At 40.6% G+C, this 24109-nt stretch overlaps 1 protein-coding gene across 1 annotated transcript in view; it reads left to right on the top strand.

Annotated features, from left to right (window-relative positions):
- PKHD1 (PKHD1 ciliary IPT domain containing fibrocystin/polyductin) overlaps positions 1-24109 on the top strand; it is a 440427-nt gene that overhangs the window by 26679 nt on the left and 389639 nt on the right. Inside the window, exons 14-26 of the mRNA XM_090282575.1 lie at positions 2065-2179; positions 2825-3103; positions 4159-4248; positions 4344-4434; positions 5875-6017; positions 7447-7574; positions 8344-8519; positions 13180-13318; positions 15741-15868; positions 18169-18353; positions 19257-19379; positions 21442-21547; positions 22036-22311. Of these exons, the coding sequence (XP_090138701.1) occupies positions 2065-2179; positions 2825-3103; positions 4159-4248; positions 4344-4434; positions 5875-6017; positions 7447-7574; positions 8344-8519; positions 13180-13318; positions 15741-15868; positions 18169-18353; positions 19257-19379; positions 21442-21547; positions 22036-22311 (1979 nt within the window). The remainder of the gene's footprint in view (positions 1-2064; positions 2180-2824; positions 3104-4158; positions 4249-4343; positions 4435-5874; positions 6018-7446; positions 7575-8343; positions 8520-13179; positions 13319-15740; positions 15869-18168; positions 18354-19256; positions 19380-21441; positions 21548-22035; positions 22312-24109) is intronic.

Here is a 24109-nt window from a genome sequence, read left to right as displayed (position 1 = left end):
AGTCCACTCCTCGACAATCAAGTCCAAGGATTTGGCCACACTAAATTTTAATTTAGTTGTGGAATGAAAGCCTTTATTCCCTGTTCAGGGAATTTCAGATATTGAAGAAGCCAAGTAGGAAAGGAAATCTGTGAACAGAATAGAGTTTCTATTGTCCCAGAAGCCTTACTAAGTAGATATTTAACTATCAATATGTAGTTTTAAAGTGGCAATAATTTGTGGTCCCTTTTGGCACCTAATAATGGGATTTTATCGTAGTTTTTCAGGACCATTAATAATGTACAAAGGAAAATATTTTAGCTGTATTCAGTGTGTGTGGGGTGTTAAGGGTAGAGTCAAACCACCTCAAAAGACAAAAGAGCCATATGCTGTATAGAACAACCTGTATGGTATGTCTCTTTAACTGCCATTTTGAGGAGCCATAAACCACAGAGTAACTCTTTCCATTCTCTGCTGTTCATTACTGTGAAATACAAAAATTTCAAATTGCATATTAGAATATTTATTAATTGATAAATTAATTATATTGATGGACCTTTTAAATAGTTATTTTCAAAACTATTTCAAAAATATTTAAAATATTTATTGGGATAGTTTAATAATTTTCTTAGCCATATCTGTCTTTGATACTAGGTCACTAGCATTTATATTAAATGTTTAAAAATATATAGTCATATTTTTAGGTGTTTTGTAACATTGTCTATAATCTTCTTCAAAGTTGCAGGTTATTTATTTTAATTTGAAATTGCTAGCATGTTCAATTGACTTTTCTCTGTGGACCATAATCTTTTTAATGGGAAAAAAGATTCTCAGCAGTTGAGGTATCTGATAAGCTCAGAGCAAATACTTTTGTGTGCCTGTGTTTGAAATATTATTTAATTTGTAAACCCCCAAACAGTTAAAAACAATTTATTGACCACCTATGTTAAATGCAACATTGTGTTAAGTATTGTGAGGGTTGGAAGGTCAAGAACAAGGTTATTATCCTTGAGGAGTGATCACCCTTGTCCTGCGCATGTGCAGTCACAGAGCAAGGCAAGAGAGTAGTATTACTGAAATTCTTCAGTGTATCCAAGTGTGTCCCCTGATATTTTTATTCAATTCAATTGATATATGTTGGGTTATTAATATGTCCCAGACGCCTTCTAAGATAAATGACTTCACAAGATACAACAACTGTGGGAATATTTATTAAGCTAGTTTGTACATGAGGAACCATAGTTTCTTAATAGGTAAAGTGGTTTTTCTAATATTGTATAGTTATCAAGTGGCAGAACCATGCTCTGGATTTTTCTGACTTCAAGGCTTGTGCTTTCCCCGTAAGTCCACCTTTCTATGCCGCATTATAGCCCATGTTCTTCTTTCCCCAAGGCAATGGGAATATGGTACTTTAAAGAGGATGCACCAGCCTTGGAAGCATCATATAAGCAAACACCTGTTCCTATGAAGTTAATGTCTGCATGAAGGAGAGAAAATAGAGAGAAGTCTCTCTCAATATCACTGGGACTATTTCAGGTCTATCACTTTACTCTTCATAAAAAACTGCACAGTGTTGTCTAGAAGTCAAGTACAATTATTTGGCAGGAAACATACTAGCTAACATATGATTATCTGCCTACACTGACAGCTACACACAGGCTGAATGCAATGTGGCTAATGTCTGACATCAGCCAGAGTGGTAACCTAATATGGCTTGTGATGTATGACTGTGTTAGAAAAGGAGACAAGGATCAAGTCAGAAAAATTTCTAATCAGTAATCTCCCCTCTTTTCTAATAATTAGAATAATACTTACTATTGATTGAATTCCTACCACGGACCAGACCCTGCACTGGCTGTGTGAGGTCGGTTCTCAGCTGAGCTCCTAGACTGCCCTATGCTGGGGCTACAACTTTCCCAAAGAGGACATGACTTCAGGGGCAGTTGTGCTGGTGTGAAGAGATGGGCTGAGATACTGAGACTAGTTGGATGCTACATTTGTTTCCAGGGTTAATCATGGGGCACAAAAGTCAGTGATTCAGCCGCTGGTTGCTCTGGCTTGACTCTGTGTTCCTGTGCTTTACAGAGCACGGCTCAGTGGGTTCTTTGTGGCCCCAGAGATAAATAATTACACTTTCTGGATCCAGGCAGACAGCCAAGCTTCCCTGTATTTCAGTCGATCAGAGGATCCCAGGGCCAAGGTATTCACTTTCTTCTCATTTTCTTTTTCCTTATTTCCTGTCCTTCACTCATAAAAAATAAATAAATCAATCAAAAGTGAAACAAGCATATTCCATTAATAGTTGTAACACGCCATTAGGCAACCAGGAATTTTAATAAATATTCCTTTTCTTGGGGGGAGGGATTTATTACAAATTTTTAAAACCGAGATATAATTGACATGCTTTTAATTGTTGAAAAAGAATTTGGTTGAATATGTTGGCACCTATTGTTTATTGGGCATTTACTGTAAACCGGCATTATGCTACTTTTTAAATATACCTAGTCTCTAATTTTCACAGCACTTTTGATGTGATCAGTCATTCTAGATTTCTTGAAGAACTTAATATTACTTAATCCACAGCATCATGTAAACCTAGGGGTTCCAGTTGGCTGTTTCTGCTCTATAGCTGGTCCATCCAGCCTCACCTGAATACTATTCAGTTGAGAAAAAGAGAGAGAAGGGGTAGAGAAGCATAAATTTAACAACCACAGGCTCTAGTGTGACTGGGCTAACTTACTGGAAAAGGCAGACCAGTCCTTGTTAATAGCTGTCCAGACACTGCTGTTTGAGAAATGCTCAGAAACTTCACAGTGTTGACTATGATCCATTTATTGGGGCACAGGTGAAGGTGGCCTCCATCGGGGTGGGCACTGCTGACTGGTTTGACTCCTGGGAGAAGAATGGGAATGAAGGGACCTGGCAACAGAAGAGCCCCAAGTTGGAGCTGTTTGGTGGAACCAGATACTACCTGGAGGCACAGCAGCATGGGAGAGCCCCCAGTAGGGGGATGAGAATTGGTGTCCAGATCCACAACACCTGGCTGAATCCTGATGTGGTCAGCACTTACCTCCGGGAGAAGCATCAGATCCGAATCCGTGCTCAGAGACTTCCAGAGATCCAGGTCTGCACCTCTTCCCAGTCCCAGAGGGTTAGATTCAGGGCCTAAATTCTGGAAGGGATATAGTGTTGCTTAGTAGAAGGATCACTAGTTGGGAGCCAGAAAATTTGAGTTGTAATTATCACTCTGCTGACAAAGAAATAGCATATCTATTTAATAGTATTGTGGGGACATTTTAAAAAATATGAAGTCTTATTATTGAGATGACCTTATCCATGGACTCAGGATTAGGAATTTAAGGTCCAGGTAAATATTCTTTTGGAAAATTACTCCTTAAAGAAGAGATAAGTTCCTCCAAACACTCACAACCATGTGTGTGTGCTAACACATATACATACATGAGATTTCATAGCCTTTTGACTGATTCAAGTCTTATTTCCCTATATGCTATGTTTTCTAAGTCTGCTTTTAAAGGTCAAGGCCTTTGGATCTCTTAGTTGTGACCCCTTTTTTTGTTAAACAATTTTGGTGTATTTTTGTTGTTTACTTTTTGGTGTACAATGATGGGTCAATATGGACTCTGCCTTTTAAGCTTATAGCCTAACAGAAGAACATGTATACAGATAGCCACAGGAAGAAATAGAGAATAACAAGTGATATAAAAGAGGAAAAATAACAAGTGATATAAGATATAGGGCTTACTCCATGACAAATGTGTAAGGTGACTGGGACTGTATTGGAAGCAAAGCAGAGACTGAATAAGTCTCTTAGAGGGTGATATGCCATGTGACAGTCTCTGCCTACAAGCTCACTCCTGGGAGAGAGTGCTTGGTGAGCAGGGCTGAGAATGGGCCATTCACGGGCAGCATTTGTCTCATGCTTCAAAGAAAAGGTGGGGGGAGGGAGTGGCATAGATAAATAAAGACACGGATGTATATTATTCCAAGACAACTTTTCATTAGGCGATGACACTTGTGTTCTCCAGATGGTTATGGATAATAGTTTAAGCAACTGAGATTTTAAATTTAAAAAATAGCAAACCAAGGAAGTATGTTTTTAGATGATCTCTCTGGCTTAATTAGCACATGCCATTTAGTACTGTTACTCTTGACTTTTAGGTGCTAACTGTGTCTGGAACAGGGAGTTTCTTCCTTACTTGGGACAATGTCTCTAGCCAGCCGATCTCCACAAATGCCACAGCCCATCAGGTGGGAACTTCCTTCAGATAATGATCAGATAATGAGAGGTGGGGGTGGTCTTCATGCCCATGGTATGAACTCCTGGTAGTTTTTCTTTTGAACAGATTCAAACAGCCATTGAAGAGTTACTTGCAATCAAATGCCAGCTGGAACCCCTTTCGGCTAACATCCTACTCCGACTTGGATTTGAACAAGGTGCTGTCCCTGGTTTGACAAATTCTGATCCTCGTCTCCACCATTGTCTATTCTCTCTTTCTCTTTCTGTAAAAAGGTAACAGTCGTCATTTCCTATCCAAGGTGTTAACACAGTCAAATGAAGATATGGAAACTGGATTTAGACACTGAGTGGCCAAAGAATTGGTGCTTGCTTGGGAGGGAGCTGCTTGGTGTGGTATCCCTCCTGAGCTGTCAGGGTAGAAGCCAAGGATGCTGGAAGTTAGAGTTAAGAAACACTATCTTAGGCCACACAGTGGGAAAAGAACAAAAGATATAGGTTGGAAGAGGCAAAACAGTACAAACCTTGTTTAATTTAATTATATCATAAATAAAGGAATTATTACATTAAACAATAGTCTTAGCAAGTTGTAAAAGTGAGAGGGTATATTTTTAAAATACTAAGGTGAACTAAGTTGCAGTTGATGCTCCTTGTCTTTTTGCTGGTCAATAATTTTTCGTGTCATGGTACCCATAGAAATTGATAATACAGTAGTGCCCTTTTATCTAAAACTCCCAGTGAATGCATGAAACCTTGGATTAGATATACCATGTTTTTTTCCTAAACATATATAGCAATGATAAAGTTTAATTTATAACTTAATCAACAAAGAGATTAACAGTCATAACTAATACTAAAATAGAAAAATTATAATAACATATTACAATAAAGTTATATGAGTGTGGTATCTCTCTCTTTCAAAACATCTTATTATATTGTACTCACTCTTGTTCTTTTTGTGACTATGCAAGATGATAAAATGCCGACGTACTGAGATGAAGGGAGAGGAGTAATGCACGTGTTATGACAAAACGTTGGCTGCTATTTACCGTGCTGTTACTCGACAAGCACTTCATGTCTTCTTGTTGGCATATCTGAACTGCCAGCCTCTCTACTCTTGCACTTTGGGATCATTATTAAGTAAAATAGGGTTATTTGCACACAAGCATTGTGATACCATGGCAGTGGATAACCCAGAGGGCTACTAAGTGACTGACTACCCAGCAGAGAGGGCCTACAGTGTGGAGATGCTGTACAAAGGGAGGAGTCACTTCATGCAAGGGACAGCAGGAGATTTCATCACATTGCTCGGAGTAATTACTGAAATTTAAAACTCATGAGTTGTTGATTTCTGAAATTTTTCATCTAATATTTTAAAATCATTGTTGACTGCCAGTAACTAAAACTGTGGAAAGAGAAACCAGGCTAACAGGGGACTAGTGTGTACTTTTGATGCTCTAGGGTGGACAGAATGGATTTTTCATAGCTGAAGGCTTCACATTGGGGGGCTGCCCAGCTTGTCCAAGGGCTGGTGGGCCAATGCCATGGTGAACCCATAACTCATTTCCTCTACACATGTTGGGAAGCTCTGCCTATTTAACATCTAACCTGTTTTTTACTTTTATTTGAACTGCATTCAGGCCCAGAAGGTTCCAGCTTTGATGGAGATCTCACCAGTGGGACAGAGCCCTTCTGTGGGAGATTCAGCCTCCTTCAGCCTCGACACCTCGTCCTAACGCCGCTGGCTGCCCAGAAAGGCTACCGGCTGGATCAGTACACACATGTAAGTAGTGGCCCTCATGCTCCCAGGTGAGGTGGGTAGGGAGGGATTGGTGTTATTCTCAGGGGTTGAAACAAAGAAACAGAAGCAGAAATGAGTGACGGCTGTGAGGGGCCCAAAGCATTTTGGGCTGAGCTTACTAGATTTCTCAAATGGTGTTTCAGGTGTGAACAGACACCCCAGTCCTCCATCAGCTGCATGTTACATAGAAATGTCTTTGTATTTGCTGTGAGACCTATGAAAGTTTTTATATGCTCTACACAGGGGTGGGAAAAAGTAGGTTTATGGTTGTGAGTACATGAAACAGTTTATTCTTATATTATTTTTTATCAATTATTATGTTATTTTCCATACCAATAACTGTAAACCTACTTTTCCCCAGCCCTGTATAGTCTTTCCTTTTTAGGTATAAGTGCAGATTCTATAGTCAGACTATTTGGTTTTGAATTCTGAGTCTGTAGCCTGTGTGCTCTCTGTGTGTTACTTTAGTTTACTCATCTGAAAAATGGGTAATAATGTTGTCTATCTCTGAGGATTTTGGTGAAGATTAAATGAGGTAATCCAGTAAAGTGCCTGTGCAGTGGTTAGGACTCAGCTAAGGATAGTTATTGTTATTTATTATAGCTATTGTTACTATTGGTGGATTGACTGACACATTTCTTTAACCTCTTCTACATCCTTTGTGTCAATAGCTCTGCCATCTTTCATAAAAGAGTGCAGCTCATTTGCCCCACGGGGCTAAGAGTGAGCCTTGCTGGGGTGGCTGAGCTCATGGCAGTGGTTTCAAGTCCCTTCCTAGTTGAACAGCATTGGGACCAGCACTAAGTGATTCAAGTTGGGGCACCACCCATTTCCCAGTATTTCTCATACAGCAGAGGGCCCCAGTGGGCATGATTTTGCCTCCTAGGGGAGAATTGGCAATTTATGGAGACAATTTGGTTGTCACATTGGGTAAGTGCTACTGGCACCCACTGGGTAGGTTCTAAGGATGTTGCTAAACATCTACAAGGTACAGAATTAGCCCCCTCACAGGAAAAAATTATCCAATCCAAAATGTCAATAGTGCTGAAGTGAAAAAATTCTTCCCTAAAGACTTTTTGATGCAAACAATTTTACTTAACTCAGAGTTAGAAACTAAGGAAATTGAGGAATTAGAGTTCAGGAACAAGAACTTTCTAATTGAGATACTCTAAAACTGTCATCGCCAAACACAGTGCTAGGCATTTAATAACCCTATTTTGGACAAATAACAATTCACTCTAACTTACTTTTCTCTCCAGCTAGATCAGTAAGCTCCAGGAGGGTAGGAACCTGGCTGACTCTTTCACAGCACGAGGCAGGGTCCTGGGGCAGTGGCCTTCCCTCACTGCACATTGTTTGAATGGCTGCTTTTTGCACCAATAGAGCTAAAGCCCTTATTTCATGTCTATAGCTATGCATTGCATACAAAGGCCACATGAAGATCCTGAAGGTGACCGTATCCTTCACAATTGATCTTCAAAACATCATTAAGAAGAATGCCACCTGTGACTGGAGACTCATGGGGACCAGTCCCGAAAGGTAGACAATCTGTAGGGAGGGATGGTGGGAATTCTGCCAACTGGGATGATCAGCTCTCTTGGGGACAGTGGCCTACCTAAGGTACTGCCTCTTACATTTGAGCCTCAGATACTAACTTGGGGCTCTGATCACAGAGGAGAAAAAATGGAGCCCAGAGAAGTTTGATTAAAGAGTTAGTTGTTAGAAATATAATACTTCCTAGAAGGAAACTGGTATTTCTCATAGGGATAAAAATCATAGACTATAACATTTGGAAGAGATTTTAGAGAGCATTCCTTGACATTACAAATGAGAAAAATGGGGGCCCAGAGAATTTTTGATTCACAGGAATTTATTCAGTGAGTAAATAAGACTGGAATAAAATTCAAGCATCTTGATCCCTCAATTCAGTGCTTTTTCCAATTCATGGGTTTTTTTAAGTGGTTTTAAACCTAAATAGTTCAATAATATCCAGCAGTATTAATCTTCCTTGTTATTAGAGTCTAACATATGATATGCTTAAAATAGACAATTATAATGTAATTTGAAAAGATTGCTGACATTGAGCGTCATGAATGACCTTACAATCTGATTCACGAATTGATATCGCAGCAGAGCTGAGCCTGTCTTGAATGTTTGTACCCAGGGCTGTTTGGGCACTGGGGTTCCTGGGGTCTCTCTCCCGGCTACACAGTCCTTAAGCCCCCAGGTTTGAGAACTAGGGTTCTAGTGGGAGAGGGCTGCAGGAGCACAGAGACAAGCTCACCTCCTCTGCGTGCTTGTTTTTCAGCTGGCGGTTCACCTGCACTAACCTCTGGAAGACTTGTGTGCATCGCTCCTTGCATCTTCAGATGTCTCTTGCAAACACTCTGGTGCTGGTTCATCGACTGGACCTCTTCCCTCCAGTGCAGGAGATGGGTGTATTCTATGTGGATGAAGTTATTATTGCAGACACAAACCTAACAGGTGATCATCAAATCCACTCTCCTCCATGGACCCCTCCATCAAATGCCAATTTTAAACTTTCTGCTAGGGGGCTGCTGTTCTTTTAATGAAGGGGGAACAGGTGATTCTCCATCTTGCTTGCCTTGGTTTTAGAAAGAAGATGGGGTTGGTATTGTGTGCCTTTGGGCCCTATATTTCTCTAGCTAATTTTTTTTTCTTTCCCTATTCATTGTAATGCTTTCTCTTGCTTCTGGTACTTGTGCTCTTGCCCTGATTTTACTACTTCCTTGCTGAGAAGCCTTGGTTTCCTCATCCATAAAATGGACATACTGAGGTCCCTGCCTCATTGGATTACTGCAAAGATTAACTGAAGTATAGTGTTATGCTCTCATCACAGGTCCTGACCATAGTAAGTACTCAATAAACATAAGCAATTATTATCACTATCAACATTATTATTACTGTTAGGCCAGCAAGATTTCTCAATCTCTCCATCAGTTAATATCTATCACACAAAGTGCTGGAATAACACAGAAATATCTGCCCATGGAAATGGACCAAAGGTCTCATTTACAGCAGACTCGGCGAGAGTGAGAGGATAACAATATCCTCATGAGACTAACCTTGTCCTTCTTTCAGCTCCTCTAGATTCCTCCCACTTGTCATATGGAGCTCAGGCCTGTCCTCTTTCTCCACCAAGTCCCCTGGCCTCCCTTAGGCACAGCGATCTCACTGGGCTTTGCTTGTCCACAGGTCTTAGGGACAAAGTGCTCATTAGGGGTCCTCCTGAGACTGACCGCGGGTGATGCCCACCCTGGGGAAGGGCAGCCGGCAGCCCAGGCAGGTGCTGCTGTTTGCTCCCAGGGCCTCCAGGCTTCCAAGTTCTGTTCAACTTTTCCTTTTCTGTCAAATCCTTGTGACTTTGGGGCTGAGCTTTCCTGCTTTAAGTAGCTTCTCGCTCTCTCTCTTTTTCCCAGGAGAAAAGAAGGAAGCAGTCATTTACATTTTGACTTACAAAATGTGCAAATTTTCAATCTTTTGCCTACACAATTGCAGAGCTGAGGGCAAAGGAGCTTGGGGGTGGGTGGCAAGAGGACTCCCTTTTAGTCCTGAAATTGCATCAAATTTGAATTCATCAAAATTTTGTCTCTTACCTGTTTCAGTGGTTTAAGTGTTTTGAGGGCATCTGGGTATGACTTAGTCACTGCTCATTTTAAACCCTGTTTATGTTCTGGTACACAGAAAATAATATTCAAATGGTGTGCTTTGGTAGCCACCTGAATTCTTGGTGCCTAAGATCCCAAGCTGAGGCCTTTGGTGACCCTCAAGGGCTGCCCAGATTCCTGGAGGACTGAGGGTTGCAACATTCCATACACTTGAACTCCCTGATTGGGAAACTCAGGACTAGATAACAGGTGCCTTTTCCTTTTTTTCCCTTTTCTCTCTTAAATGCCATCTTAGACCTCCAAACCTCCCAAGTGCGATGTCCGGAGTGCTTTCTCCCTGCCCCTACCTCTTTGCCATCGAACACTCCAGTACTTGGAACCATCTAGGAGTGAGGGGAAGAGGGAAGCAGAGAAGGAGAGGGTGGAGGTGAGAAAGAAGGCTGGAGTGGCTTGTGTAAAACCACTCTCCCTGCTTTGACTAGTTACCCTGCAGACAACGACTTTGCTTTGAGGATTATTTAAGGGCAACACAAACTCTATGAATATTGGGTTCAATATTTATAGTTAATTGTCTGACATTTACCTGATCAGTTAAGTACCTGATTATACTCTCCCACCAAATGTCCTCTATGAAAATACTTTTCATCTAGTGGTACGTATTACACAGGGGAAGAATTTTTAACAGATTTCTTGTTGAGTTTGATTTTTCAGCTGTTTTAGACTTAAATAGGCATGCTGATTTCAAAACTGTAGGTAGTTTTTCTCAATCACGTCAAGTTTCTTCACTACAGCTTACCTTAATGCGACCACTCGAGGCTGGATTGAGCCTGGATTGAGGGAAGCACTAGTGCTCTCCTGTTGGCTGAGAGCAAACCTCCCTCGAGTGGGGAGCGGTGGGGGATGACCTTGGAGACCAGCGACAGGTTCATACTTGTCTAGGCTATTCAGTTACACATGAGACAGTGTGGTGAGAGGTTGTGTGCCACTCTATATAGTGAATTGTATCCTGAAGTGTAGTCTGAGTTCTTGTCTGTATACAAGGAGTTAGCAGAATTTATTTTTTATTTACACACATACTTATTTCTTTTCCTTCAGCTCACGTCTCCCTCTGCTATTTCTCATCGTAAGTGCCTAAACAACCCTGATTCGTTTTGTTCTATCTGTGGCAGTTTCACCATTCTCAGTCAAAGGACAAACATCAGTGCATTTGTCAGGCAAACCTGTTTTGTGTATTTTAAAGTCAAACTTGGTGATCAAGATGAGTCTTGGGCCCCTCACAAGGTGTGCAAGCAGTGTGTCGAGAGTTTATGAATGTGAACAAAGGGAATACATGATAAATTGTCTTTTGGTATACCTATGGTTTGGCAAGAGCCCAGAGGTCATTCAAGTGACTGTTACTTTTGTATAGTGAAAACATCAGGATAGAACAAGAAAAATAAATGTAAGATAGAGTATCCTAGTCTACCATCAGCTACACACCCAGTGCCTCATTCAGCTGAAAGCCCAGTGCCAGTTTTCATTAAACTACCCTCTTGTGAAAAATAGGAGTATGATGAGGAACTAAGTGACAGCAATGATGAAGATTTTGAAATTGAAGATGACTCAGTTCATAAGGGATTTGATCAGCCTGAGTTGAATGATTTGGCACGAGATTGGGGACACAACTGAATGGCAATTGTTCATCAATAGCTCAAAGCGCAGCTTGAAGTGTGTCCTCCTCCATAATGGCAGTTTCTTTGGTGCAGTTCCAACTGGCCATTCAGTTTGTTTTCATGAAGAATATGAAGACATAAAGACAGTCACTGATCTGTTGCATTATCACAAGCACAATTGGATCATCTGTGTCGACCTTAGAATGGTCTGCTTCCTTCTTGGTCAGCAATTCAGATTCACCAAGTATCCATGTTTTCTGTGTATGTGGGACAGCAGAGCTCATGAGAAGCACTGGGTGGAGTCGAATTGGCTTCTAAGATCTGACCTCAAACCTGGTGATCCAAACATTCTACCTGAGCCAGTTGTTGACAGAAAGAACATTATATTCCCATGTCTGTACATCAAACTGGGTCTCATGAAGCAGTCTGTTAAAGCTTTGCCAACTGAAGGAGACTGTTTCAAGTATCTCATTTTGGCATTTCCTAGCCTGTCATTTGAAAAGATAAAATACCTTAATATGTATGTTTGGTAGCATAACTTTACTACTTGTACACAATTTGACTTACAGTAACAATATATAGCCTTTATATGAATTAAAAAACTCTAAATAAACAGTATATTCAGGTAATTTTTCCTTTATTTTCCTTTGTGTGTACATTTTGTATAATTTTGGGGATAAAGGAGGGTATCCTGTACCTTAAAAAGTTGATGTGATAGAGAAAAACTGGGTCATGTTTGGATTTAGATGCCAAAAGTTAGTAAAAAACAAGTGTCAGATCTAACTCAATGAAAATTGTGTTCCCCAGTGATTTATTTCTCATTTGAGCTCTGGGGAAAAACGGGACACCTGTAATAGAACAACAATAAAAAAAATTAAAAAAGAAAAAAGTACACCATGAGATAGTTCTATTTTCCCCATCCTATAAATGGGGAAACTTAAGGTAAAGAGCTGAGAAGCTTTCCCCAAATCCCATAGCTGGGACATGGGGGAGATTGGAATCCAGAGATCATTTATACCAAAGCCAAAACTTCAATGACTCCATGCCCAGCTGACTGAATAAACATTTATTGAGCACCTACTCTGTGCCTGGTGTTGTGCTAAGCACTGGGTATGCGAAGGTGCTCCTTTAAACTGTTTACTGTCTCAGTTGTACTGTCTTGGGGAAGAAGCTATCTTCTACACAGTGCCTAGTTGGAGGGGAAGACAATGTCAAATTACAGTGTGTTGGTCATTTAAACCTGCCATCTCCCTAACCTCCCTGCTGTGCAGACTGGTATGATTCCCATTTACAAATAAGAAAATGTCTTAGAGAGGTTAGGTTGGTTAGCTAGATGGTAATCCAATAGAAGTGGAAAATCAGGATTTCAACAGTGGTCTGTCTGAAAGCTGGCATTTTTTCTGCACATGCGCTGACTTTGTACTGTGGATAGACAGTAAGTACCCCCCGGGATGTGCCTCATGTGTTTAGTGTTTCTAAACAGGATCAGCTGTACATTCCTGGAGTTGCTAGGGGCCTTGGAAAAGGAAGGAGGAAAGAGTAGCCATCCACACTGTAACACATTTCCTGTGTAAGGGGTCCTCCTCCTACGGCACAGGGAGTGATGTTTGTCTGGCATAGGACTTACTGAAATTTGCTGTGAAATTAGACTTTGTCTCCGTACATCATGACCTTGCTTTTTTTTTTTTCTTTTTTTTCTTTGTGCCTCCCCTAACTTTGTTCTTCATCCAGCAGGTGGGAGGAATCTCAGCTTTAAGTGTGTGCTGAGATCTAAGTAACTCAGCATCTCCAGCTGGGACTTTCCACACAGCTGGTCTTCCATCTTGAGTTACTTGATAATAATTGGATCATTGGTCTCTTAAGTTTCTCAGGCTGATTCTGGAACAGCTCGCCCAGGAGGAAATCTGGTGGAATCGCTCTCTGTGGCGGGATCCCTTCCAGTCTACAATGTAACATCCTGGTTGGTGGGGTGTGGCTCAGAGCTCCCACTCATCATTGCAAGGTAGGGATCTATCTTTGATCACCTGTTCCTCTTGAGGATCACAAGTTTGTCCTGGAGGAGACAAAAGTGGGAATTTTATTAGGAAAAGCCACCTGTCTCATTGCTTAAAGCAATGCTTCTCAGTCTTAAGAATGAGAATTAAAAAAGAAAAAAAAAGCACTTCAAAACACCTGGCATATGACTTCTTTATTAAAAAAAATAATTTATTTGTGTGTTTGGTTATTTTATTTTATTTTTAGAGAGAGGGGAAAGGAAAAAGAGAGGGAGGGAAACATCACTGTGTGGTTGCCTCTCACTCGCGCCCCCAACTGGGGAACTGACAACTGACGTGCAACCTAGTCATGTGCCCTGACTGGGAATCGAACCAGCGACATTTGGCTCTCAGGCCGACGCTCAATCCACTGAGCCACAGCGCATATGACTTTTAATACAACAGGTTTTAATGTACATTTCTTTGTTGAATAATGATATTGAATATCGTTTCATATGTCTGCTAACCATGTATGTCCTTTTTGGAGAAGTGTCTATTCAGGTTTTTTGTCCGTTTATCTTAAATTGGGTTGCTTGTTTATTGATGTTGAGTGTTTTACAGTCTTTACAATTTTGTATATCAAACCGTTAAAAAAAGAATGCAATATCAGACACCTGGAGGTCTTGTTAAAAAATAAATCATTGGACCCTAACCATATACCATCTTTAATTGAGTGGGTTTAGGGCAGAGTCTGAGAATTTGCATTGCTAATGAGTACCCAAGCAATGCTGATTTTACTGGTCTGGGAACTACAGTTTGAGAACTAGTTCCTAGTGAAATTGTTTAAAAGTAGTTGTGTGTTTATGCTGTTCATGCCCCGCATTCCATTCCTCATACATTAATCTTACTGGAATTCTTTGAGGCTAAGTGAAAGTCTGAGGAACAAAACCAGCTATTTCTAAGAATTTACCACCAGGTGGCACTAGAGCTCCATAAGCCTTGCTTCTCTAATAGTTCACCTTTTCCAGTCAAGTTTACAAAACAGTAACTAAAGATCAGGCTCTGGGAACACGTGTATGCTCTAATTCATCCTTTTCAATATTCACTAAAACCCCAGTAGGATGTGAAAAATTGAAATGCTCTGCCCTTAAAATTTCTTTTTTTTGCCCCCATCTCTTTCCAGTATGTTCCAAAATTATTTCTCACAAATTATGCTTAAAGACAAGTATCTTGATGACAGGTGCAGAAAGTTTGACTTTGGGCTCCACTTTCCTTGCCATGGTGCTCTGGGCAGGAAAGAAGAAAAAGCCATCAGTAGAAAGAAAGAGTGAAAAGAGCTTCAGTGGTGGAGAAGGAGCTGCCCTATGAGTCATTCTGCAGTCTTGTGTTTTAAATGTCAAAGTTATTAACTCTGAAATGATAGAGGCAAATTTAGGTTATTTTGAACAGGCCCAAGCTTAAGAGTAGTCGTCTACAACCTTTCTTTCTGATTTTTCCTGAAGTCCCTTAGCTCCTTTTGGAAGCCTCCAGCCTCAGCGAGACAGGACAGCCTTTAGACTGGCCTCTCCTGGACTCAACCCCCAACACAGATAGGACCCCTCTATCTGACTGCTTTTGCCTGGTCGTGTGTGTGCACATCAATATGCAGTGCTTAATACTGTTATTGATAGGCATTAGATATGCTCATTGTTGACAATTTGGAAAATATAGAAAAACATTTAGAAGATGATAAAAATCAGTCTGCTCAGAGATAACTTCCATTAACATATTGGATCTATATTCTAACTGCCCTTTTCCCCAAGCAGTTTTTGTGTACATATATACATGCATATATTTACTTTTAAACCTCTTATTGGGATCAAAAGTAACATACTATATTTGTAACATGCCCCTTTTACCTAATAGTAAAAATTGAAATTTTTCCCATTTCGTTAAACATTCTTCTAAAATATGATTTTCAGTGAGTAAATGGTATTCCATATCATGGTGTGGCACAATTTATTTGACTCATTTATTGTATTAAAAGCAGAATTAGGCAGTCAGTGTGTTTGTACACAGGTATTAGACAGAACTTGGCTAGCCGGAGTGGCCTGTGTTTCAGCTGAAGGCACTGCATGGGGAAGTATCTGTCACTGATGTTCCATGTTACTATGCAAATGTTGAGAAGACCAAGTTCTCCTCCCACTGCTGTGCCTAGAGCTATGGAGGCCAGTGTCATCAGTCTTCACTCTGGGGCCCAGGGAAGGGGAAGGATGGAACACTTAAAGAATTCTAATATTTATGCCACACTTTCCTGCTCTGATGGGAGAGGGGAACCCAGTATTTAGGAACTTGAGCTCATGGTCTGGAACTGTGGACAACTAGTTGGTCTTTGGGAAGGAGCTATGTTCTGCCAGGAGTGGTGTTCTGGAAAGTTACTGTGGTTAATGCTTAGTGTTTGATATGCCACAGCCCTGTGCCCACTGAAGGAGCAGAAGAAGGATCTGGGATGGCCCAAGTGGCAACACAGAGACTACAGAGAACAAGCCCACCTTTAGGAGGACACTTTCGCATCCAACTTGCTAATACAGTGATTCCTGGTAAAGCGGCAATTGGGGTGGGGATGCAATATTTCTCATTTACATTTTTACAGGCCTTCCCAGGTCAGTAACATCCTGTGAGATTGTCAGTCATGGTACAGTCCTAAAGATATTTTATTTTCCAGGGTCTGAAAATGACCTTATTAAAATTAAACATCTGGACACTAACAATAATATATTATTGCTAATAAAATCCCAACCTTTTCATTTTATAGATGTGGAAACTGAGTGGAATAGCTTCCTGGAGCTGTCATAACAAATGACCACAAACTTGGTGGCTTAAAACAACAGAAATTTATTCTCTCACAGTCTGGAGGCCAGAGGTCCAAGAGCAAGCTGTTGCTGGGCCGCACTTCTCCCTAAGTCTCATGGGGAGAATCCATTTCCTGCCTCTGCCAGCATCTGGTGGCTGCCAGCATTCCTAAGCTATGGCCACATTACTCCAATCCCTGCCTCCATGGTCACATTGTCCATGGTCTCTTCCTCTTTTCTCTGCCTCTCTCATAAAGACATATGTGATTGCATTCAGGGCCTGCCCTGATAATCCCAGATGAACTCTTCTCAAGATCTTTAACTTAACTATATCTTATGCTCTATATATGGTAATATTAACTCCTTGACCATATAAGGCAATATGCATAGGTTCTGGGAATTAGGGTATTGACCTATCTTCTTGAGAGCCACTCAGGTTTGCCCAATGATCATACAAATTGTTGATGGCAGGGTCCAGGTGTGAACTCGGGACTCTAATTACTCAGGTCAGTCCTATTCTCTCTAGAGTTTCCTAGGTCAAGATCCATGGTAGCTGTGGTTCTTCTGAATTAAACTCCATGGTAACACCATATGTTATTGAGGACTGTAGTGATCATTACAAAGGTAGAAAGAGCTTTCTGATGCAATGAGAGTAGAATAGTTCCTAATCCTAAATCTTCAGTAACATACACATTTCAAAAAGGATAAAGATTAGAAATGATTGTAATATGCTTTTTAGTTGGTATAAATATGAAATCAGAAAGGAGACTCAGGAGAACTCAAGAGTGGCTATATAACAATTGGCATATGGTCCAAAAGTCTTCTATCCTCCCAGGCAGAAAGATGCTGGGCTTGCAAAGGCTCTTCTTGAGTGGGAGGAATGGCATAGTGTTTTCATTCTAATAGGGTGACTTAGGAAAAGTTGATGGTCCCTAAGCTATTGGAGCCCGATAGGTGGGTGACTAAATGCCAACAGTGCCCTGCCTCTGTGAAGTCCGTCACTGTGCTGTTGCTCCTATTAGGAATGAGAAGCTGCAGCCTGTGTGTGGAGAGACTCCTCCCGCCACCACCTTCTATAGCTGATGTTCCTCACATAGTTGCCTGCAGAACAACAGGGAGAAGACGGCCTGGCCTTTTGATATGGTGATGGCCTCAAATTATGTAAATGTAGAACAATCTTTAAAAAAAATTTTTTGTTTGCATTTTAGAAATATAGTGGAATTTTATTAACCCTCCAAGGCACTGTGAATTTTAAGAGGAAAGCTCTTGCATAGGTAGAAGGCAACCTCCTGGATTTTAATTGAAACTGATCTCATTTGGTTGGCAAACTTCTGAATCACCGTGGGTTTCATTTTGTTAATCTCTAAAGAGGGCAGCAGGGTACCCAGTGACCCACCTCAGAGGGCTGTTGGAGTAGCTAATGAAAAGGAAATTTTTGGTACAGCATGAAACAGTACAAACACAAGTGGGACTTAAGCACAGAGTGTTATTTCTCTATGGGGATGTGGAATGGGGAAGCAGGTGGTTGGGCTTAAAGGAAATGCTAATAGAGAAACTGAAGTTAAATGCCGACATTCCTCAGCTGGGTTGGCTAAGTTTTATGGATGTCAGCTGCTGTGTGCCTCCCTCACTCCCTGTGAAAGGTGGCCAACTTCTCTCTGTTCACAGAGCCAGCTACATTTTTTTTTTCCTAGGGAAAATCCAACATTTAATTAGACTTTCGGGCATTACCAGGGTGTCTGCAGTTTATATTTTGAATTGACAGTTGAGATAGTTTTGTCTGATGTGACTGTACTCTCTGCTTGCTATGCGATGTAATACCGATTAAGAATATCATGATCTGAAACGTGGGCATCTACTTGTACTTGGCTTAGGAAAAAAGTGGTCTAACTGGGCTGGGGGTTCTTGAAGCTCTATTTTGAATATGAGGGTCTCCCACATATTTAGTAGGTATCTTGACATGTATTCTCTGTTATCTTCATGATGAGATCCTGTGAGGTAGAATGATTAGTGTCTTGTATTTTCTATATCAAAACCTTTTCCTGCAGGTGTCCCTGTACATAGTTCAGCTAGTCACCTTCGCAGGCTCTTACAGAGCAATGCTGATGACTTCACATCCAGGTACCTCAATGTCAGTGACTTTACTGTGATGGAGCATCTAAAGTCTTGCTACGAACACGTATGGACCCTCTCCTGGTCTGCTCAGGTTGGGGATTTGCCCAGTCTCATCAGGGTATGTATGGTATCCCTTTTCATGGTATGGATTTTGTGCCCTGGAACAGTGTTGTCAAGAAAAATATCAGAATGATATGAATGAAAACTGTCATGAATTATTGGTTTTGTTGGAATATTTAAGTAAAGGGGTTCAATGATCCTTCTTCCTGGAAGTTTTCAAGAAATTTTGTAACTTGTATCTCTGATAGAGCAATTTGAACCCAATACCTCCTTCCCTAACTCAATGTAGGGAGAGACATTGTTGGTCAGTGTCCACCATACAGTAATTCTACATCTGTTATTGGATAATTTAAGCAGATGTGATTGACTTAGATTATCAGGGAGGCAGATGGCACAGCAGAAGGAAGTTTAGAAAAGGATTTGCTGTCTTTGGGTAATGACAAAACCAGATGCTCTTGCATATTTAGGATTTTAAAAAATAATCTAATGTTCATCTAGCATTTGGTTATTATAAAATGAAACCCAAGATGGAATTTGATCCCTGTTATATGGCACTGTGAGTCATCTGGATTTTAAATGAAATACTTGGGTGGAGATTGAGGAAGGACAGGAGTCACCTCATAGCACTTGTTTCCTTATGTTTTACTGTAATATTTTGGGTTGCAAACATATAAAATAGAAAAGCACATCGAAACAAAAATATCTCATGACTTAAAAAAACAACTTTTTGTGCCTTTTTTGGCAACTCCACTTGAAAATACGTATTATTCTGGCTTACTGGGGCTTTCATTAGCTGTTAATCTGTTAGGTTTCTAGTTTTCAAGCCCCTGCCACTCCATTTTACTTTTTAGCTATCTGATGATCTTAAACTAAATGAAAAAAAAAATCCTTTATTATTTGTTTTAATCAAGATTAGACTGCCATTCCAGGACAGAATTCACCAGAAGTGTACTTGTCTCAGGTCTCTGATGAAGATCTAACTGGAGTGAACCCTGCTGCAACCACCCGTGTGGTATATGATGGGGGAGTTTTTCTTGCACCCATATTTGGAGACATGTTGGTTACTGCCAACCAGCACACTCAGGTGAGAGTGGAAGGGCCACTCAAAATGCAAGTACTAATTTTAAGTCTGCCTCAGCCCCTCCCTGATTTGTAATATGAACCAATCCCAAGGATCAGTTTTCCGACCCATAACACAGAAACAGTTATGGCTTTCCTCTGTTTACTTCCATAGGGTATGGAAAATACTCTAAAAATGTTAAGTACTTGGTAAACAAAACATTCCGTTATTATAATTATTGATGCTGTTATTATGGTATAAAAATAGAGAACCTCTGTAACTATATATAGTATATACCTCCACACAGTGGCATTGAAAAGTAAATGAGCTAAGTCAACTCCTTTTCTCTTTAAAATATCCTTTTTTCTTTCCCATCTGCCCATGTTTCTCTTATAAGTCATCTGCTTTTAATTTGAGAGAAATTTAAAATACAAAACTATAAAGAATAATATAACCAACACCAGGGTAACTAAACTGAGGATTAATCATCATCAACATGTTGATATATTTAATTTTTTCTGTCTTTATGAATAAAATAAAACATTATAGAAAAAAATCAAAGTGTTCTTTATAAACTATGCCTTCATGCTATCTCCGTACCCATTTCATCCATAAGCAAACACTGTTATATAGTGTGTATACTTTCAATACATATTTCATAGGTAGAGAGTCCAATGAGCATATCTTTTTCACCTTCCTCATTTCCAAGTGTTGTAGAGTTAAATTAGATTAACATTAGTTTCAGGAAGAGAGTAAGGCCTGTACAAATGGACTCTCGAACAATGCTGGGATTAGGGGCACTGATCCTCCTCACTATAAAAAAATCAGTGTATAAATTTTGACTGCCCCAAATCTTAACTACTAGTAGCCTGCTACTGAATAGAAGCCTAACTGATGACATAAACAGTGAATTAACACGTTTTGTAACTTATATGTATTATATACCACATACAATAAAGTAAGTTAGAGAAAAGAATATTATTAAGAAAATCATAAGGAAGAGAAATAGTCGGCAGCCGTCCGTCTCGGGAGACGATGGTGTAGCTTCTTAAGAGTCTATCTGCACCGCCGAGAATGGCTGTGCAGTCCGACTCGGGAGTGACACGGTATCTGTCTCCTCCCGTGTTGAATCGCTGGAGTGTCCTCTCCAGTGAAGCTGAAGCTACAGAGCCTGGGCAGGGTGATATGGAGGGTCTGCTGTTGCCCATGCAGTAGACCCCCCCTCTCTTCGCAGCTGAAGGGTCCAAGGGAAAGACGGAGTCAATACAGCTTGGCTTCAGGTGCGCCGCCGGAGTTGCCGGTGTTGACTACAACGTCAAACCGCCTTAGGGACTCCGGCTCCGGATTTTCTGTCAGGGTTTACTCCCTTAGCCTTTCCCCTGAAGAGGTATGCCGCAAGGCAGCGGAGGTTTTTTGGAGTCAGAGTTTTCCTTCTCTGATGTACCCTGACTGGAAGATCGAACCAGCGACACTTAGCTCGCAGGCCGACGCTCAATCCACTGAGCCAAACCAGCCAGGGGAAAGGAAGAGAAATACACTGACAGTATTTGTAAAAAATAATCTGTGTATAAGTGGATCTGTGCAGTCCAAACCCATGTTGTTCAATGGGCAACTATAGTCTCTTTTTAGGGCCCTACCATTCTAGGACAAAAAGGACCCCAAACCAAGTGTCTAAAGACTCTGATCTTCATTTATATATCCATGTAGTAATAATGAAAGGAAGGTGCTTACTTTGTTGGCATTTACCAGCAAGAAAGGGCTTTTCACAGGAAATAGCTACCTGGTTGAAAACACAGAGTGATAAAAATTCCTTGTGCAGTTTGAATTTTATTAAGTTTAGTTTTATGTGACGGTGAGGAACATTTAATTGTAGAAATACAAAGTTTTAGCATGCCCACCATCAGCTTATGAAAGTCTGACATATTTTGAGCCATTCATTACAATTTAGGGTTTGTTACTGGGAAATAGAAGAAAGAAATGAATTACTAACACATTTTAATTTGAACAAATTTCACAAGTACCTTATGAATACTCTTGAGTACATGATATGCACACCTTTGGCTTTAATTCTTTTGCCTTTTTTCAGGTGGCTGTGCGAGTGAACGACATACCAGCTCATTGCTCAGGTTCCTGTTCTTTCCAGTACCTTGAAGGGTCAACTCCCCGGGTCCACTCTGTGTGGTATTCCCTTGGTATGATTTGCAACTTAGCATTGAGATTGTTATGAACTTTAGAGTCAATGATTTGTTAGAGATCCTGTATGTGGTAGTGGATGGGCAGAAGGTGCCTCAGTTTATGAGTGGATGTTTAGTGATGCAGCAGAAAGTGTATATTTTGGCCAATGTAACTGATATGGTCATGACTGGAAATGGAGACAAGTGGATTTTTGATGACTTAAAATGTTTTATTCTCTTTGTCTCATTTTGGAATATTCTTTACTTTGAGTCTTCTCCCCCATTTTGTTTTATCTCTCATTACTCATTTGAGAAAATCTAAGATGGGGGCTATATTCTAAAATGATAAATGCCAATGTCTAATAATTGAGTCAATATTCAACTCCTTGAATTTTGTGAGGGGAAGGTGAGAGGAGATGAACATTTGATGTTAATGAGAGTTCTCATAAGTGGAGTGATATCGCTGAGAGATGATTTTGTTCTTTTAATTTCTTTCTTCCTTTAAGATGACGACATGGACCTGCTGGTTTATACTGCCGGAACTAGTTTCTCGGGTGATTCCCAGGCCTTTCAGATTACAGTGAACAAAACGAGTTGCAAGGTTATCTTCTCAAATCAAACAAACGTGGTCTGTCAGACAGACCTACTACCTGTCGGAGTGCATCAGATCTCAATGTTGGTGAGACCCTCTGGTCGTGCCATCAGTGCCAGTGGAGAGGGCCTTGTCCTGAATGTGAGACCCAGGCTGGATGCTGTGGAGCCTTCAAGAGCTGCAGAGATTGGTAATATGGGGAGGACCCCGCATTGCCTTTGAACTGCTGAAGGTAGCACTTTCGCTGACATGAAGACATCTAGTCCTGCCATGTAATAAGCTCTGTATCCACTATGATTCACAGCTTTTTGTTTTCTGCCATCAGCACTTCTTCTAATGAGCAACAGACATTTAAGCTCTTAAATGAACTCACTTGCTACATAGTTTGGCTGATGGCATTAGGCATAATTGGGTCAGTCACTGAGTCACCAGGACTATTTGGTTTAGTGGAAACAACACTAGATTGGGTGTTAGGACATACATGCCTGGGTTTTTGTGCTGCCAAAGTCAGGTGTGTGACCTTAGAAATGTCAGTTACTTTTAGGGGACTTTAGTTTCCTAATAATGATGATGGTAGGCATAATGTCACTTATTGAATATCTCTTCTAGGTAGTCACATACCCTAAACGCTTACAGCTGCCTGAGAGATGGAGGTATTATCCACATTTTTCAGATGAGCTAATGGTGGTTCTGAGAGAACAGTGACTTGCCCCAGGCTTTCCAATGGAAAGAGGTGGATTTAGGATGCAAACTGAGGTCGTCAGTTGCCAAGGCTCCTGTTGCTTCTACATGCTATGCTGTCTTAGTTATACAATGAATTGATGCTGCTTAACTTGTAGAGCACCTATTTTGTATGAGAGTAAAATGAATCAACAGGTGGGAAAGTTCCTTGAAAAGAAAAGACAAGTGCATGTGTGACATAAAGGTCTTGCCCATTAGGTCTTACACACAGTGGGTGTTCACAAATGTTTGTAAACTGACATATACTTGGATACTTGGCTAGCATGCAAAACCAACTACCATTTGAGTGGTGGGGTATAGAGAAAACAGTGGGTCTTATCAGTGTCAGCCCCATGGATTAAATCTTGGTGTCATAAAAACCAAGAATCTCTTCATGCTTTCTGAGGGATATGATCAATTGAAAACAATCCAGCCAGACTGCAAAAATCTGAGGAGTACTCATGCTTAATATATATATTAATGTATGATTTTTGGAGCTCTAAACTCCTTCCTTATTGCCATGGTGTTTTGTCCTTTTTATTCTGTTGGACAAAGACCTGTGGCTTAAAATATTTTTTTGAAGAAGTGTTTCCTGGCCACAAATGCATTGTCCAAAGGAACAGCTTGTTTCTGACTTGACTTTGCCTAGAAGAGTGAATTAAGAGGCCAACCCTACCTCATTTCTGCACATAAATAGAGCAAACTTTCTCTTATTTCTCAGTGATTTAAGGAAAGAGCCAGATGATATGTGGTGCTTACAGTGAAAAATCATATTCTACATTAGCCCAATAATTATTAGTTTGAATTTAGGGCATATATAGTCTTCCCAGTAGATTTATAAGAGAAGTTCAGGCCACACAAACCTTCCTTAGCTCTACCTCCCCCACTAGATTGCAGACACCTCAATGGCAGACAGGTGACTCAGTCATCTTCATTTTCTCTAGACAGAGTGCCTTCCTTGCATAGGCAGGTGGCAAGTATCTTGGTTTTCCTGGGACTGAGGGATTTCCAAGGATGAAAGACTTCCAGTTTTAAAACTGAGTCATGGAACTCTTAATGCTAGAATTCGGAATGTCCCAGGCAAACAGGTTGGTCCCTCATCCTAACACCCAGTCAAGGCATGCTGTAATAACAATAGGTAGTGAAGTGATTTGTCTGGGAGGATTGTACATCATCTCTCTATATTTTAGCAAAAGATGGAAAACTCAGAGAAGGAATAATGTTGAGCGGGTATAAATTAACTTTCAGTAAAGACCAGGGGAAAAGGG

Source organism: Furipterus horrens, unplaced genomic scaffold, assembly GCF_987537825.1.
Source record: "Furipterus horrens unplaced genomic scaffold, mFurHor1.1.pri manual_scaffold_6, whole genome shotgun sequence".
NCBI classification, from domain to species: Eukaryota; Metazoa; Chordata; class Mammalia; order Chiroptera; family Furipteridae; genus Furipterus; species Furipterus horrens.
This window is presented reverse-complemented; position numbering and strand designations above follow the sequence as displayed.